General features: G+C 56.6%; 2 protein-coding genes across 2 annotated transcripts; both read left to right on the top strand.

Annotated features, from left to right (window-relative positions):
• Positions 1 to 3071: 3071 nt before the first annotated feature.
• Positions 3072 to 6358, top strand: PTGDR (prostaglandin D2 receptor; the record flags this gene model as incomplete). Its single annotated transcript, XM_080345084.1, has 2 exons — positions 3072 to 3887; positions 6092 to 6358. The coding sequence occupies 2 exons, from the start codon at positions 3072 to 3074 to the stop codon at positions 6356 to 6358; spliced, it is 1083 nt and encodes a 360-aa protein (XP_080201210.1).
• Positions 6359 to 13377: 7019 nt separating this feature from the next.
• On the top strand, positions 13378 to 16646 carry PTGER2 (prostaglandin E receptor 2; the record flags this gene model as incomplete). The annotated part of the gene is made up of 2 exons (XM_080346243.1): positions 13378 to 14223; positions 16401 to 16646. 2 exons carry the CDS (start codon positions 13378 to 13380, stop codon positions 16644 to 16646), a joined length of 1092 nt encoding a protein of 363 aa, XP_080202369.1.
• Between the last annotated feature and the right edge of the window lie 1275 nt (positions 16647 to 17921).

Raw genomic sequence — 17921 nt, 5'->3', positions numbered from 1 at the left:
AGCACCTCATTTGTCTTCAGGGTTTTGTGGCATGCTGCTTTTTCTTCCGCTGTGGGTTGTTTTTATTCTGCCTTTTTTTTTTTCCCCTTGTCCACCAGGAATGTGACCATCACATCGGAAGTGTGACAAACAAGAGAGATTCATCCTACGTGGTGATGAGACTTTCTCAAAATCATTTTCCCCTTCCAAGTAGCTGCAATTTATGCAAATTAACTGAAAGATGAGTTAAACGGAGACTTGGTGCATCTGGCTGTCCACACTGCTTTCTCTGCCGTGGGCGAGGAAGGAGGGAGATGTGTCTGCGGTTATGTTTCTGGCTGCACATTGTGCCCGTGCTCAGCGTCAGACCTTCCAGCAGTGGGTGAAGGAGCTGGGATGGAGTGAAAATCACCCCTCCCACCCTCCGCCAGCCCCAGCCATGGCTGCACCCAGCACCTCGGAGGTATGAGTGGACCAGGAGATGGTCCCAAAAAGCCTTCCTCACCCCAGGCTTTTCCATCACTCCAGCACCGAGTGGTGCGAGGATGGGAACAGCAGCATCCCCTGGTACTTCAGGGTTTCCAGCCACCTGGTGCACTCGGGGGCAGCACCCACCTCCAAAAAGGGCTGAGTTTTGTAACAGTTCTTCCTCCTCTCCCCAGGCAACTCCTTTCTGCTGAATCTGGCCTTCGTCCGGCAGGCTAGTGTCTGTTGAGGGACTTCTCGGTGGTGGTGGAGAAGCCCGGCACTTTGGTCTCATCTCCATGAGAGCAGATGGGGAGCAATGTTCCCTTTGCAGGAGTGTGCAGGGTCATCGCTCAGCCAGCAGCACATCCCTGGGTGATGAGGAACAGTGTCCCATAATGTCCTCAGTGAAGGGGAACAGCTTCCTGTAACATCCTCAGTGCAGGAAGGGAAGTGAATCCCAGATGTTTGACTTGTGGGGGCAGCTCCTGTGGATGGAGGCAGCTTGCCTGGGCTGGGTTTTGGTTCAAGAAGGCATGTCACTGCTCTGAGCAAGAAGAAGAAGAGATGTTCTTTCCGCATGCAAGATCCAGCCTTGAGGACCATCCTCCTTGACACCTGCAGTGTTGCAGGGCTGGCACCAGGGTCTGGGACAGACACCGTCCTCTTGGCTCTTAGGAGTCAGTAAATCAGCTCTCCTGTGCTGCTGGGCTCTTCTTCCCAAACCTCATCCTGGGGAAAACCTGAAGGATCCTCATGTTGCTCCATGCTGCCGAGATCACCCCAAAAGGAGGATCCCAGACCTGGAATGAGCCGCCGTGTGCTCTGCAGAGCAGTGAACTCCCCGGGTGCTGGCAAGCCGTCTGCTTGGGTGTGTTTTCAAGGATATTGCTCAGATTACTTCCCCAAAGCAGCTGAATTTCTTCTCCCCTGGGCCCCAGGCAGGACGTGGCCACTGGGTTCATGTTCAGCCCTAGTGAGGGCAGCACCTCAACACCACAAGTGTGAGCACCAAGCTGCAACAAGTTTTTATCTTGATATCTTCCCGAACTGGGGCTCTCACCAGCCACAAATGGTCCCTGCCCTTTCTGCCAGAGAAGGCTTGAAGTCATCAGCTTCCTTCATGCAATATGAGAAATGCAGTCCACCACTAAAACATGCCAGGACTGATGTCTGGCACCTCTGACTGCCTTTCCCACTCCTCCTGTCATCTTGATACTTTCCTGTGCTTTGTGTACGCTCATTCAGAGCAGCAAAAAGGGGCCTGAAAGCAGACAACCGTGGTTTCGTGCTTATTCATCATCACATGTATTCTGCAAGCTGTGGTATGCGTTATGTCGTGGTGTTTCTGCAGCTAGAAAGGCCACTTTCTTTTCCTGGAAGAAGCTTTTGGCAATTCTCACGGAGTTTCCTGGGGCAGCTGAGCACAGCCACAGGCATGGAGAGGCTGAAACCCCTGCAATGGGGGTCTCAGCAGCGGTACCCCCACACAGCAGGCATGAGGGATGGGGTGCAGGTAGAAGTGATGCCTGGCCAGATTAAAGGTTTGAGTGTGAGATGTCTCCTGAGTCACACAGAGGCACGGGCATCCCTGTACTTGTAACCCCTCCAGCGGCTTGGCCCAGCTCCTCACCCATAACCATCTCTGGGGCTCAGCCCTGACTCCTCACCTGCAGCCCCCCAGGGGCTCAACTCCAGCTCTTGACCCTGTATCCCCCTCCAGAGACTCAGCCCCTCTCCTCTACTCTGCACCCCCCAACAAGACACTCAGACCTGGCTCCTTACCTACATCCCCCCGAAAGGGGCTCAGCTCCAGCTCCCTGCCCTGCACCCCCAATCCTCCAGGGACCCAACCATGCTCCCCTTATTCAAACTCTCCCCTCTACGCCATAACCCGCCCGTCGAGGAACTCAGCTGTGGCCCCCTTACCCATAAGTCCAAGCCCAGGGACTCAGTCCCCACTCTGTACCATGTACCGCTGCCCCCCAAGACAGTCAGCCCTGGCCCCTTACTTGCAGTCCCTCAAGAGTCTCATCTCCAGCTTCCTGCTCTCTAACCCCTCCGTCAGGGATTCAGCCCCCGTTCTCTACCCTGTACACGTCCACATTGCAAGACACTCAGCCCGGGCCCCTTACTTGCAGCCCCCTAAGGGGCTCGGCTCCAGCTTCCTGCCCTGTAACCCCCCCGCAAAGGGACTCAGCCCTTAGCCTCTTACTCGTAACCCCCCCGGGACTCAGTCCCTGTCCTCCATCCCACAATCTCCCCTGCCCAGGGACCCGTAACCCCCCCGGGACTCAACCCTGACCTCCTTCTCTTCCCCTCTCCCGGGGTTTCCCCCCGGCCCGCAGCCCCGGCTCTCCCGGGGGACCGGCGCGTCCCCCCGCCCCGCAATCACCGTCCGCCATCCCGGGGGGGGCGGTGGGGGCAGGCAGCGGGAAGGGGCCGCCCCAGGGGCCGTACCCGGTCGTTCCGCACCGCCTCTCCCCTCCTTCCCCCCGTCCCTCCCTCCGCCGCCGCGGGCCGCCCGCCCCGCCGGGCCAGTCGCCGCTGGCAGCCGCGGCGCAGCCCCGGTGCGTTCACCCCGGTGCCGGTGCGGGACGCCCCATCCCGGTGACCGGATTATCCCGATGGAGACGGAAGGTTACAAATGCCGTAACAGCCGGTACATCGAGAGCGGGCAGTCGGCGGTGCCCGGGTCGGTGTTATTCGCTGCCGGCTTGTTGGGCAACGTGTTGGCGCTTCTGCTGCTGGGCCAGCACCGGCGGAGGTCGCGGTCGCCCGGTGGTCGCCCACCGCGGGTCTCCGCTTTCTACGTGCTGGTGAGCGGGCTGGCGGTCACCGACCTGCTGGGCAAGTGCCTGCTCAGCCCCATCGTGCTGGCTGCCTACGCCTACAACCGCAGCCTCAGTGAACTGGGACCCAGTGGGCGCAGCGAGGGTGAACCAGGTGTCCTCTGCCAGCTCTTTGCTTTCTTCATGGCCTTCTTCGGGCTGGCCCCCACCTTGCTGCTGCTAGCCATGGCTCTGGAGTGTTGGCTTTCCCTTGGACATCCTTATTTCTACCGACGGCATCTCACCCGGCGGCTGGGTGCGATGTTGGGGCCGGTGGCAGCGGGGCTCTGCGCCCTTTTTTGCGCCCTGCCGCTGCTGGGTTTCGGGGTGCCCATGCAGTATTGCCCTGGGACATGGTGCTTCATCCGCATGGCCGGCGGTGGACCGCGCCAGCTTGGCTTCCCCGTCCTCTATGCCAGCCTAATGGGCCTGTTGGTGTTGGCCATCGGCGCCTGCAACGTGAGCAGCATGCGGCACCTCTACGGCATGGCCCGGCGGCAGCCCCGCCGTGGCCCCCCCGCCACTGCCACCCCGCACATGGAAGAGTTCGACCACCTCGTCCTGCTGGGGCTCATGACCGTCCTCTTCACCATCTGCTCCCTGCCGCTCATCGTGAGTAACCCCACCAGCCCCCTCCTCTAGAATAGCCCCTTGCACTGTCCCCCTGTGCCCAAAAGTTCGTGTAGTTGCCTTGCCACCCCCAAATATCCACCACCCCATCCCTGGGGGTCAGTTCTTGCATTAACTCCCCTGGAAAATAATCTCCCTCCCTGCCATCTCCTCCCACAGGGGCTGAATTGTTACTTTGCCCCCCCAGAGTAGTCCCTCACCTTGTCCATGGGGCTCAGGTCATGGCCTAAAGCCCCTTGGAGTAACCCTCCCACCAGCACCACTCAGGCTGGGAAGGGGGACATCAGGTTGTTGGTTTTGCCCTTTGGCATAAACTCTGGCATCACCACCTGCTCCTGGGGGCTTTGCCCCCACTCTGAACACTCCCCAGGCTGTCAGCAGGGTTCATGTTGCTGCATAAACCCCCTTGGAATAACCCCCCCGTCACCACCACTCTGTCCTGGGGGAGTCAGATTGTTGCTTTAGCCCATTAGAATAAACCCTGGCACCATCACCCACTGCAGGATGGTCGGGGGGGGGCTCATTGGTTTAGTCCCTCCTGAATCCCCACTACTACAGCCCCATCTCTGAGTGTCACATTATTGCTTTAACCCCCTTGGAATAACCCCCCCATCCCCAGCACCACCATCCCATTCTGGGAGGTTGCCCCCCTTGAATATCTGCAACCAGCACCACACCTCCTGCGGTTGTGTTATTGCTTTAATCCCCACGGAATAACATCACCCCCCACCGCCCCTCCATCACCACCCCTGTGTCCTAGACTTTCCAGGAAGGTTATGTCATTACTTTTGTCCCCCGTGAGTGTCCCCTATCCTTTCTCAGGGGTCTGGTCGTTGCTTTAACCCCCATGGAATAACCCCCAGCACCACCACCTTGTCCTGAGGGTGGGTTCATTGCTTTAAGCTCCATAGAATAACCCCCCCATCACCATCACTCTGTCCCAGAGGTGTTCGGGGGGGGATATCGCGTATTTACTTGGGTCCCATCTGAATATCCTCCACCCCCTTTCAGGGGTTTGGTTGTCGCTTTAACCCCCATGGAATAACCCCAGCACCACCATCCTGTCCCAGGACAGGGGAGTTAGAGTTAATTCATTGCTTTAACTTTACTGGAATAACTCCCCCCCCCATCACCACCCTGTTCCTCTGGGGCTGTCCCAGAGATATTGGGGATGTCAGTTCATTGTTTTAACCCCTTGAAATAACTCTTCCCCCGTGCCTATTCCTAGGGAGGCTGGTTCACTGCATTAGACCCTTCAATAACCCCTGTATTCCCACTCCCTCCCTGTCCCACAGGTGCTGGATAGATCCAGATCCCTTTGAACCACACTGTGTTTCCCAATCTGAGGGAAAAACTCCCTGAAATCCTCCCTCTTCTTCCCCAGGGGTGGGGGTCCCACTGGTGGGGTGGGAGTGGGAGACTCCCAGCATGGCAGTGCCCTTGTTGCCCACCCCCCCAAGCAGTGCCCCATTTCCCAGGGTTGGATCTGCGGTGTCACCTCGCTGCCACCAACTGTGAGCAGAGCTGGTGCCATGGTGGGGGTTGTCCCAAAATCAGGGGGGTATGGATGCTGCCACTGCCCTAGGTGACAACGTCCACCACTACTCCCTGTCCCCTCTGTTACACTCTGGAGCTGTATCATGACACACCAGCAGCCCCAGTATGACTGGGCTCGTACTGGTTTTGGAATAACCCCAGTGGTCCTCAAACAAGCAGGGCTTCAGGCTGGACCTGGAGGTAGAGGAAGGATCTTGACCCAGCAAGGGTCACCATCTAGCTCTGCTCCAACTGCGTTATCCAACAGACACCTGGTCTGATACCCATCGCAGTGGGGGACAACCCAAACGGGATGTACCAGCCTCAAGGGATGCACAGCACCCACCACTGCAGCCTGCAGAGGTTGGATGTTCCCTTTACCCAGGAAAAATCCTAGTTCTGGGACCAAATCTTCAGCTCTAACCTCCTGGCCCCAAAGGGGACATGATGTCCCTGTGCTACCACAGTCACTGGCCCATCCCCAACTCCCAGTTTTAGGGTCTGCAACCCACAACATGTCCTGATTCGATGCATACAGGTATTGGGGGTTAAAACTTCTTTTTGCTGTCCCCATGAGAATCTTTTTCCTCTCAGCTTTAACACTGTAGTGAGATCTGTTCTCATTTTTCCTTTCTTTTTTCGTTCACCAGATCCGGGCGTACATGGGGGCTTTTGCTGCTGATTTCAACGAGAACGCTGACCTCAGCGCCCTGCGCTTTCTCTCCGTCAACTCCATCGTGGACCCCTGGGTTTTCATCATCTTCCGCACCTCTGTCTTCCGCATGTTCATCCGCAGGCTTTGCCGGAGGCTCCATTCCCGGAAAGCCACCCTGAAAGGACCAGTCCCCGGTGGGGACAACCAGTTTTGTCCCCCGGGATGGCGCAGGACAGACACCCCGCAGCTTGGTTTTCCCTGAGCATGTGGGGTTGGCAGAAGCCAGCGGCTGCTGGTGAGGATGAGGAGCGAGTCTTCAGCCCCGGAGCATCCCGGGGCGGTTGCAGGAGGGGACGGTGTCCAGCTCGCAGTGAGGGGTGGGCATGAAGTGTTTTTGCCCCCTCCCCAGGCTGTGTTTCACCCCGGAGAGGAACCAGGGGATGGTCCTGAGTGCCTGTGAATATTTCCAAGCAGCAGCACTTTGTGGAGGTTTTGGGGAGCACTCGGCCCCAGGAAAGCAAGAGGGTTTTGGTGTGTGGCTTCAGGGCAGCGGGGACGCACAGGAAGGAGAGATATATGTGTGTGTCCATAGAATAAAAGTGTTTGGGAGCCCTGCTCCATCGCCTCATCCTGTGCATGGGCCCCTTCCACACCGAGGGGGGTTCTCCAGGGCTGCTTTGGGGTGTCCCTGGCCTGGGCAAGGCGGGGTGTGAGGGAGATTTTGGAGGCGTGGAGACTCAGAAACTTGAGCAGCAGCTAATGACCATGTCAAGGAGCCGAAGGGCACACAGGGTCCTTCGCCAGGATGCCCATTGTCCCTCCCCGGGATGTCCATCATCCCTCCCCTAACCCTCTATCCCCTGAGCAGAGCTGTGTTTCTCAGGAGCAATTTACTTTTCTCTCAAAAATTGATTCCTCCAGGCGCTAATGTTGCATTTGTGTTACTCAGATGGCTACCTGTCCTGCTGTAATTATTTTAATTTGGTATCTGTGATGATCCGGAGCAGTAATTGAGAGAAAGCAGAGCCTGGGATGTATAACCTTGCGGCACAAGCATGCAAGCAAACCATCATTTTAATGAAAGATCCATTTCCCCTCAACCACACGTATTAAATAGATTTAATATCTGCCTCAAGTGACCATTTAGGCCAAAAAAATTATGATAACCAAAGTCTCCATCTGCTTAGTGTCCGTGAAGGAGACAGGGCAAACATTTCTCCCCGTCTATTTAGCTAAGCCTTGCAAGGTGTAGTCGTGTTCCTGCCAGTTCTCAAACCATATTTACTCCTGGTGTCAAATAGATTCTGGGTTTTGAAGGAGGAAATTCATGCAAATCTATCTTGAGGCCTTTTGGAGGTGACCTGGTTGGGTTGGCTCTGGTTTTTTGACCTGACAGGCTCTCCTGGCTGGAGAAAAGGGCAGACCTACATTTTGGGATGTAGTGGGGGGACCTGCAAGCTCAGTGCCTCTCATTGGTGTTTTCTAAGGAGAAAGAAAAGAAATGAGGCTTGGTTCGTGTACAGGTTTCATATTACTGGTGTGTTATTGACTTGGAGATGGCTCACGTGGGACTGCAGAGTCAACAGCACCCAGCCTGCGCGGTGGCTTTCGCCAGACCTGTTTCACCATGGCAGAATGAAGGCTAGGTGAGATAATGGTTCTGCGAAGTCTTGCTGTTGTCCCCTCTGGCCATAGAAACATAGAACAGTTTGGGTTGAAGGGACCTTCCAAGCTTATCCAGTCCAACCCCTGCCATGAGCAGGGACATCTTCACCAGCTCAGGTTGCTCAGAGCCCCGTCCAGCCTGGCCTGGGATGTCTCCAGGAATGGTTCATCCACCACCTCTCTGGCCAACCTGGGCCAGGCTCTCACCACCCTGAGTGAAAAAAAATTCTGAGATTTCCTCCACCATATGGATCCATACATCCCTCAGGACAGATGGACCAGGCATGGCCAGGCAGTGACATGAGCTGTGTGTGGTCGGTGTGTGCCCAGGCAGGTCATCATCTGCCCATGACCCTAACGAGGATTCACTCCTAGAGAGGTTCCTGCACCACAATGTGTGGATTTAGAGCCCAGGGCAACCATGCTCCATGGAAAGCAGTAATTGAATTAAAAAGAAATAGGTTCTTTATTAAGGTGTGTGAATGCAGACTCCACCCGAGCCCCGGGATAATGTGCACACTGTGGTGTCTGACCCATCCGTGGCTTTATCATCAGAGGGAAGAAATGGCTTGTGGGCTGCCGGGGTGACACCTCTGTCCCTGCACCATCCCCACTCCCTGGCTGGGTCTGTGCACGTCTCGGCAACCTTGGCACACTCGTCTGGGTTCTGCAGCGCTTTTAATCGACGTTGTGCCCTTCCTGCTGTCCTACCTGCCCTGGGAGCAGACTTGGAGGCTCCAGGCGGGCACCGCTGCCTCCGGGCAAGCCCAGCTCCGGCTGCAGCCAACAAGGTTTGCATTGGCGGCTGAGGGCCAAGCCGCCCTCCCAGCAGATAAATCACTTATCGAGGTGTTGCTGGGACCTGGGACTGCGATATCGCCGTCCTCTCCAGAGATGGCAGCACATCCCCAGCCAGGGATGGGCTCAGAGCACACTGGGCACCGCGGCTGCAAGGAGGGGGGCTGCCGCTTTTTCTTTTGGTTAACCCATTTTTTAATGCCCAGACACACATGGTTTAGGGCTTCAAGGAGTTACATAGAAGCTCAGAGCCCTTTCCTATTACACAGCTTGGAAAATATTAAAATAAATTTTTTAAAAAAGAAAAAAAAAATATCCCTGCAACACGCGGTTTAGTTGTAAATGTTGCTAAACAGGAACCGAAAAAAGCCCAGAGGCTCAGGGCTCTCCGGCCAAATGCTGAGGAGGTGAGAGCTGCCGTGTGAGCCAGTCTCCATCGCATCCTCCCGCCAGGCTCCTCGCACGGCTCAGCTGGTCCCCACGGGCCCCTCCGTGCCAGACAGCTCCTCTGCCAGCAAGCCTCAAAGGGACGGAACTGACACTTAATGGAGGCAATAAAGTGATGCTGCTCAGCTCAAGGCTGTGGCTCACACTACGATGCTCTTTTTGGAGATGTTGTGCCAAGCCAGCTGCCCTCCAGCACCACCAGCTGCCCTGTCCCATGCTCACAGCGTCACCAGCATCCTCTAACCCTGCATCCCACTGCTTTCCTGGACATAAATCAAGCATAGCCAGTTGTTTGTTGTTTTTTTAATTTTCAGCTCGTGAAATCCAGGCACAACTTCTCACAAGCTGTTTTCCCAGCAAATTGTTTAGTTCTTGCAACGAGCCCTTTTAAAATTATTATTATTATTTTTTTATTGTCTGCCTGTATTTTTCTGGCCATTCGGGAAGCAGGAGACACGTGCCTGGGCAGGCAGCAGCGCCGGGGCTGCCAGGATGCTCATCAGCCTGCGGGGATGTAAGATGCAACCAGCTGGTGAACAGTTGGGTATTTTTTTAATCCAGGTGCTTGCACAGACCAGCAAGTCAAGGCACCAAATCTGGATGTGCCACGTCAATGCTCAGCCCTGCTCTTTTCCAGGGCGGTGAACGAGGCCGCTGGCAGCACTGGTGAGCAAGGTAAGAAACGGGGCTTTGGAAGAAAAACAATATCTGGCTTTGCTAAACACAAGTCAGATGGGTTTTTGGTTTAAAAGGGTTGAAATCCACTGATACAGTCTATCCCTCCCTGCAAAGGAGGGCTGGTCTCCTCCCTGCCCACCTTTAAAACCTTCTAGGGATGGAGCAGGATCCCAGTGCCCTTCCCAGCCATAGGCAGCAAAGTCCAGAGGTTGAATCGTCTTAGCTACCTGGTTTATATGAAATTCATGCAGCTTTCCTACAATCCTAGAGTTTTTTTTTCTCAAAGTGGGTCAACCCTGGAAATCTTCTCTTAGGGAAAACAATGCCAACGACCCCTGGGAGAACATATGGTCCTTGTTAGTGGCAAGACACCCGGAGATAAAGATGGAAGCAAAAGGAAGAAAATAAACACTTCCCAAGAAACAAAACAGATTGTACCAACTGGCATATTCCTGGTTTTGAGCTCGGGGGAGAAAGAAAAAAAGAGAAAAGCCCAGCAGTTTTCCTGTTATTGCAAAAATATCCCATCAGAGGCAACTGCCAGTTGAGAAGCCCCAAATGGGTATTTAAGGCTCCATTAGCTGCCAGCAAAAATGAGCTCCAGAAGATGCCAAAACCCTTCCTGAACTGTGATATGAAACACCAGAAAGAAGTGGGAGGTTGGGAAAAGCCTTGGAGCAACCACCCGATGGAGTGTCTTCTGCTCGGAAAAGGTCTCCATGAGCTGCTCGGATGGACCAGGACAGGGCTCTGCCTCAGCTCCATTTTTTAACCTGATTTTTGTGGACATCACAGAGGGCTGAATGTTTCATCAGGCTGGACATGAGGAAGAATTTTTTGACACTGAGGGTGGTGAGAGCCTGGCCCAGGTTGGCCAGAGAGGTGGTGGATGAACCATCCCTGGAGACATCCCAGGCCAGGCTGGACGGGGCTCTGAGCAACCTGAGCTGGTGAAGATGTCCCTGCTCATGGCAGGGGTGACACTGGATGAGCTTGGAAGGTCCCTTCCAACCCAAACTATTCTGTGATTCTGTGATGCTCTGATCCAGCTCTCTGGATACAAACAGCATTGCTCCCACGGCTGGATGTGTCCACATGCTTTGGTGCTTTGCTGGATTAGGTCTACAGGGCTGGGAGCAGGGTTAAAAAGTCCTGAGATGGGTGTTTTTCTGGCCCATCTGCATGCAGGGTTAGTCTGGGTGTCAGCTAAAACACCTTCCCCTCCATCCCACCCATTGTTTTGGCCACAGGAATGGGGAGGGCTAGGGCTGCGGGTGCCCTGCTACCGGCAAGTTGACTGTGCATCCTCCCCAAGGTGCTGAAGAAGCCTTTGAGCTGCATGACATAAAAAACCAAAGCGAGGAGTAGGAACGGCTCATCGGAAATGGAGGTGCTGTCACAAACCACAGCTCACTGAGCACTGGAGTTTGCCATGTACCATGTTTCCTTTACGAAGTTCCTGTTACAAAATCAAAGTTTAAAAAAAAAAAAACAAAACAGGCAAAATGTGCTTGTGGCAGCAACCTGCCATGTCCATGCCAGGGCTGATCTATGCTGCATCATTTCACTGGGGTTTGGGGGAACCAGAGCACTTTGTGAGGACAGTTTTCCCTTAGGTCATGGGTGAAGGGGTGCACCTATACCCTGCCTGACTCCCAGCTGAGCTGGGTCCCAGCTTGGGGGCCAAGGGAAAGGCTTTGCTCTAAGCAAGGTGGGCAGAGGACTGGGGTCACGACTGGGGAAATACTTGCTCCAGGGAGACCTTATTGTGGCCTTTCAGTACTTAAAAGGGGCCGATAAGTAAGAAGGGGACAGACTATTAGTAGGGTTTGTAGTAACAGGACAAGGGGTGATGGTTTTAAACTAAAGGAGGGGACATTAAGGCTGTACATGAGAAAGAAATTGTTGCCCCTGAGGGTGGTGAGAGCCTGGCCCAGGTTGGCCAGAGAAGTGGTAGATGAACCATCCCTGGAGACATCCCAGGCCAGGCTGGACGGGGCTCTGAGCAACCTGAGCTGGTGAAGATGTCCCTGCTCATGGCAGAGGTGGCACTGGGGGAGCTTTGAATATCCCTTCTAACCCAAACTGTTCTCTGATTCTATGAAATACTATGCGGCAGCCAGAGTTTCCTCTGGCATCTTCTGAGCCTGAAGCCCCAGCAGAAGGAGCTTTCCTGGAGCTGGGATTTGGGGCTGGTGAACCATGTTCCGCAAGGCTTGCAGTGGGAAGAAGGGTTCCCTCTGATGCCTCCCCCACAGCCCACTCCTGACCAGACACTGGCTGCAGGCAGGACCCCCATAGGGAGTTCTGATGACATATGGGAGAGGGTCAATGAGGACATGGTGTGGGGCTGGCCATGGGGCAGGGAGTTCTCCGGGGTCTCTGAGCACCACCAGACCCACCCGCACAGCCCAAGCTCAGCTGTGTTTCCCTGGTAGCCCATCCTGCACCGGGCTGGTGGAAATGGCACCAAGGCTCATCACGCCATGGGGTCCTCAGACCAGCACTGGGGCTTGCTGTGCCTCCCAGGGATCCCAGATCAGCATTGGGCTGGCTGCGCATCAAGGTTCCCAGTGCCAGTCCAGGGCTCTCAGACTGGACTGGGGTTTGCTGTGTGCAGGGCTCCCGAACCAGCATCAGGACTGGCCATGCCACTGGGCTCCCAGATCAGCACTGGGGCTAGCCCAGCCTTCCCGCAGCAGCAGTGGGACTCCTGAACCACCACGGCAGCCAGCTGTGCACAGGGCTCCTGGCCCAGTATCAGCACTCTCGGAGCAGCACCAGGGCTGGCTGTGCTGTGTGGCTTGCAGCCTGGCACCAGGACTCGCCACGCTTCAGTTCTCCTGGAGACGCACTGGGACTCCCAGGCTGACACCGGGACTGCCTGTGCAAGTCTCCCACACGACCGGCACCGGGGCTGGCTATGCCGCAGGGCTCCCTCAGCATCACCGGAGCTCCCGGAGCAGCACTGGGGCTCCCAGCCCGGTGCTGGGGCTCTTCGACCAGCCGGAGGCTGGTTGTACCTCGGGATTCTCAAAGCTGCACCGGGACTCCTGGACCGGCACCAGAGCTGGCCGTGCAAGTGGCTCCCGGGCCAGCACCGGGATTCGCTGTATCTCAGAGCTCCCGAAGCAGCACCGGGACTCTCGGAGCAGCACTGGGGCTCCCAGCCCGGCACCCGGACTCGCGAACTGTCTGGGGCTTGCCATGAGAGCGGCTCCTGGACCGGCACCGGGGCTGGCCGTGCCTCGGGACTCCCGCAGCAGGACCGGGGTTCCCGGAGCAGCACCGGGATTCCCGGCCCCGTACCGGGACTATCGGACCGGCCGGGGACTGATCGTACTTCGCGGCTCCCGGAGCCGCACCGGTGCTCCCGGACCAGCGCCGGCGCCGGCCGTGCCTCGGGGCTGCGGCCGCAGCACGGGGACTCCCGGAGCAGCACCGGGGCTCCGGTACCGGGACTCTCGGACCTGCCGGGGGCTGGCCGTGGCGGGGCTCTCAGCGCCTTACCGGTACTCCCCCGCCGTCGGGTCTCCCGGAGCAGCACTGCGCGGCCGGGGGGCGGCCCGGGGTCGCGGGGCGGGGCGGGCCCGGGGGCGGCGGGCGGGGCGGTGGGGCCGGGGCGGGGGGAGCCCCGCGGAGGGCGGTGCCGGCGGGGCGGTGGCGGCCGCGCAGTCGCTCGGTAGCGGCGGGATGAACGGGACGGGCCCGGCGCTGTGCGAGGGCGGCGGGGCGCTGCCGGCCGGGGCCCGCCCGCTGGTCAGCGCCCTCATGTTCTCCGCCGGGCTCCTGGGCAACCTCCTGGCCCTGGGGCTGCTGCTGCGCTGCCGCCGCGGCCCCCGCCCGCCCTCCCTCTTCCATGTCCTGGTGCTGGCCCTGGTGGTCACCGACCTGCTGGGCACCTGCTCTGTCAGCCCCTTCGTCCTGGCTTCCTACCACCACAACCGGACCTTGTCCACCCTGGTTGAAGGAGGACACATCTGTTTCTACTTTGGCTTCGCCATGAGTTTCTTCGGCCTCGCCACCATGCTCATCCTCTTCGCCATGGCGCTGGAGCGATGCCTGGCCCTGGGGCAGCCTTATTTCTACGAGCGCTTCCTCAGCCCCCGCACAGGCTTGGTTGCCCTGCCTGCCATCTACACCTTCTCCGCTGCCTTCTGCTCCTTGCCGCTGGTGGGCTTCGGGCAGTATGTGCAGTATTGCCCTGGCACCTGGTGCTTCATCCAGATGCATCTGGACTACTTCCAGCACAACGGTGGCAGGGAGGTCTCCAGGTTGGATGTCACCTTCTCACTTCTCTACGCCACCCTGCTCCTCTTCCTCATCCTCTCTGTGCTGCTCTGCAACCTCAGCGTCATCGCCAACCTGGTCCGTATGCACCGCCGCGGGCAGAAGACGCGTCGCTTGGCTACACTCGAGCAGCCCCGGGTGACCGCTGGCTCCAATCGGTCCATGTTCTCCATGGCCGAGGAGATTGACCATCTCCTTCTCCTCTCCATCATGACCATCACCTTTGTCATCTGCTCCCTGCCAATCACGGTGAGTGCAACCACCCCTCCTCTGGTGTGGACTTCCCCTCCCCAACACCCCTGTTTCTCTCCCTCCCTTTATAAGGCTCTGCTGCCCAAGCTTTAAGGACTGAGGTCAAAGCTTAGCTCCTCCTGAAGCTTGGGAGACCCTCAACTCTATCAGGCAATTAGCACATCTCACAGGGAACTGGGAGAATCACTCCCTGTATCCTGAGTGCTGCAGGAGGATAGTGTGACAGAAGGATGGGGTGGCAGAAGGATGGTTTGGTAGAAGGACGGGGTGGCAGAAGGATGGGTTGGCAGGAGGACAGGGTGGCAGGAGGATGAGGTGGCAGGAGCAGAGGTGTCCTCTCGTCCCGCAGAGGCTCTGTGGCTAGGCAGCATGGCACAGGCAGGGTTTGGGATAAGGGGCCCCTGGACCACATGGCAATTGCTGTGGTTCCCGGGAGCCAGGCACTCATAGTTGAGGTGTGAGAGATGGCAGAGCAAGAAATTAGACATCCAAAGATGAAGAAGATGCCACCGGCTTGGACTGGAGACAGCGAGTATCTTTGCTGGGTGGGAAGAGTTATCCCAGATTTCTATGGCAAGAGGGAGGGATGGAGCTGGGGACGTGGGCAGGTAGTACCCACCTCACCGTTAGACGGAGGTCTCTTCCTCTGCAACAGCACCAGGCCATGGGCATGGAGATGGGTGACTGCTGGGAACAGAGATTGGCACATGGGCCACAGCATCCCTCATCCCGTGTCCCCTCCATGCACGAGGCTTCCAGCAGAAATCTGGGGTCAAAACTCCACAGCCAAGTGAGGAAGGGAGAGAGTGAGTATCCTGATGCTTTTCATACATCCAAGCTGTATTAAACCAGCAGCATCACGGACTCCAAAGCACCTCAAGCCACTCTTGTCCCCTGCCCATGTATGTGAGACTGCCAAGGTGGTAGGTCATTTTGTTCACATTAGAAACGAGCCCCACCAAGGTCGGGAGTGCAGCCAATGCTAATTTTGTGCTTGTGGAGTTAAATAGACACCACCTTCCCTCCATGCTCACTTTCTTTTCCTAAGGGAAAAGAAAATAACCACAAGCTGTAGCTGAGCCAGGCTGCCTGAGCTTTGAGACAGAGAAAAGACAAAACAGTAACGTCCACGTGCTCGTGAGCATCCCGGGAACCAGACTCAACATCCTGAGAGATGCTTCAGCTCCCATCAATGGGCCCACGCATGATGGATGTCTCTCCCTTTGTCCCAAAAAAGCCCAAGTTTGGGTACTGTGGTCATTACGAAGCGGAACCTCTTGATGGGGACACGTGGGCAGAGCCCTACAGGTCTGCTGGGGGCAGATGGGATGGGAAAGTGCCTCTGTTGGGGATCCCATGGGCCCTGTGGTAGCAGATATAGCCTTATCCAGAAGCACAGCCAGCTATTTTTTTTCCCGTCGGCCAGCTCCCATGTGGGGTTGTGTTTGGGCTGCGTTTTGGCAGCCTCTCAAACCGAGCTGCCCAACACTGCCGGTGTCTCCTCACTGTGACACTTTCTCTTCTGGCTGGGGCTGCCCACAGCAGCCACCCCTCCGAGGAGCAGCCTGAGCACGTGAACCCAGCAAACATCAGGCCACAGCACCACAAAATCCTTCCTAAACCCCTCACCATGACCCCAGGGCAGTCCTCAGAAGCTCCAGGTACCAGCTGCACCCTGGCCACCTGGTACCCCGGGATGCAGCATCCCTGGATGGTACCCAACAGCCACAGGAGGGATGCTCCTGCCTCCCATGCTCCCGTCCCATCTGAGCATCCCGTCTCCTCCGAAATGAGGGGGTGGTGATTTGACCGGTCTGAGTCAGGAATGCTGAGTCACCCTTCCAGGAAGCCCCATAAGCTGTGATGAGTCGGCACGTTGTAGGCAGGACTGGAGCGGTCCAGCCCCCCGCATCCTCTTACACGTTTATTCATCCTGTCTGGTTTTCAAGGTGAGACCCACCGTTTTAAGCAGCCACTGGCTTAATTATGTTAGGGCTAAACTAAGCCTCACTGAGAGCAGAGCGCAGGCCTGGCTCTTGTTAGCAAGAAGATAATTTAAACTGGTGGAGGCAGAAAGGGTGCTGTGACAGCCCAAATCTCCCCAAAGAGCTGCCCTGGGGGCCAGATCCTGGCAGCCCAGACCCAGTGTTATTTCTCCATGTTGTGTTTTGCAGATCCGCGCCTACATGAACAAGTTCAGCCAGGAAGAGGACAGCCACGACTGGGACCTCCTGGCCCTGAGGTTTCTCTCGATTAATTCCATCGTCGATCCTTGGGTCTTTGCCATCCTGAGGCCACCAGTCCTGCGGTTCATGCGCTCAGTGCTGTGCTGCCGGGTGTCCCCTGCCAGTCAGGACAGACAGACTCTTTCCCCTGCAAAGACAAAACTGGCAGCACGGCTAGACCCCTGTGGGCAGTAGATCCATCAGCTGTTCCAGGAGACATCTGCCAGGTGAAGCACTGGTAGATGTTAACAAAGCTCTTAAGCTCATAAAGACACGTTTGTGCTGCAGGGAGGGCCAGGGACGGGTGGCTTGGCCAGGTGTCACCACATGTCTGGGAAGTCACTGCAAAGCCAGTGCGGTTTCTCACAGGGCAGAAAACACGGTGGGACAGGGTTGGAAGGGCTGATGAGCACCTGGATATCACTGCCACCCTTAAACAGGGCTGCTCCCACCCAGCAAAGGACACAGGCTGCATTAAGCCTCGCTGCAGGAGGGCTCGGGGCTGATGCATGGGGGGCTTTGCTATAACACTACTGCTGGGGGGGGGGTGACAGGGACCAGAATTTCCCTGTGTTGAAAGGGACCTTCGAAGCTCATCCAGCACCTCCCCTGCCATGAGCAGGGACATCTTCACCAGCTCAGGTTGCTCAGAGCCCCGTCCAGCCTGGCCTGGGATGTCTCCAGGGATGGTTCATCCACCACCTCTCTGGCCAACCTGGGCCAGGCTCTCACCACCCTCACTGGAAAGGAAGGGAGCAGTGTATCCCCAAATGTTCCCCTTTATTTAATAGGCTGGTTGCCTAAAGAAACGCACTTTATCAGGTGTAGGTCTGTGTGCATGTGTCTGTCTCTCCGTCCCCCGCCCCCAGAGATTTGAGGCTCTGGCGGGTGCCAGCCCAGCATGTCTGAGGGGCTCTGGGGGCAGAAAAAAGCTGAACTGTGGCATTTCTCTAGTGCTGTGATAGCAGCAGAGCTGTCTGACCCCTCCTGACCAACCCTTCTGCAATTTTCTTTATCCTGTGGTTTATGCAGGAGCCAACAAGGGGCATAAAATCTCACCCCGTTGGGCAGCATCCTTCAGCACCCCTATTTTGGGTTTTTTGGGTTGTATGTGTTGCTCTCTGGGGCTCTGGTCTGGGAAAAGAGCATCCAACCCCTCTGGCTTCTCCCACGGGTGAGCTGGGTTTGTCCCGAGGCCATCGCTGCCATCAGGGGTTGCCTGGGGGGGGCTCATGGATCCTGTTCGTGCAGCATCCAAAACACCTAGTGTCATTGTGCTATTGCAAGGGGGGTGTCTCGTCCATTTGGGAACTGCAGCTCTGCTCAGAAAGCCCAAAGTGCTGAGATTTGGAACTTTTCTGCCACCTGGTAGCTGAGAGGATGTAAAAAAGATATAATATTATTATTTAAATAATAAATGTCTCTGAAAGGAGCCTGCTGAATCGTGTGTGAATTTGTGCTGAAGATGCA

The sequence above is a fragment of the Nesoenas mayeri genome (assembly GCF_963082525.1).
Source record: "Nesoenas mayeri genome assembly, chromosome: 5".
Lineage (NCBI taxonomy): Eukaryota > Metazoa > Chordata > Aves > Columbiformes > Columbidae > Nesoenas > Nesoenas mayeri.
This window is presented reverse-complemented; position numbering and strand designations above follow the sequence as displayed.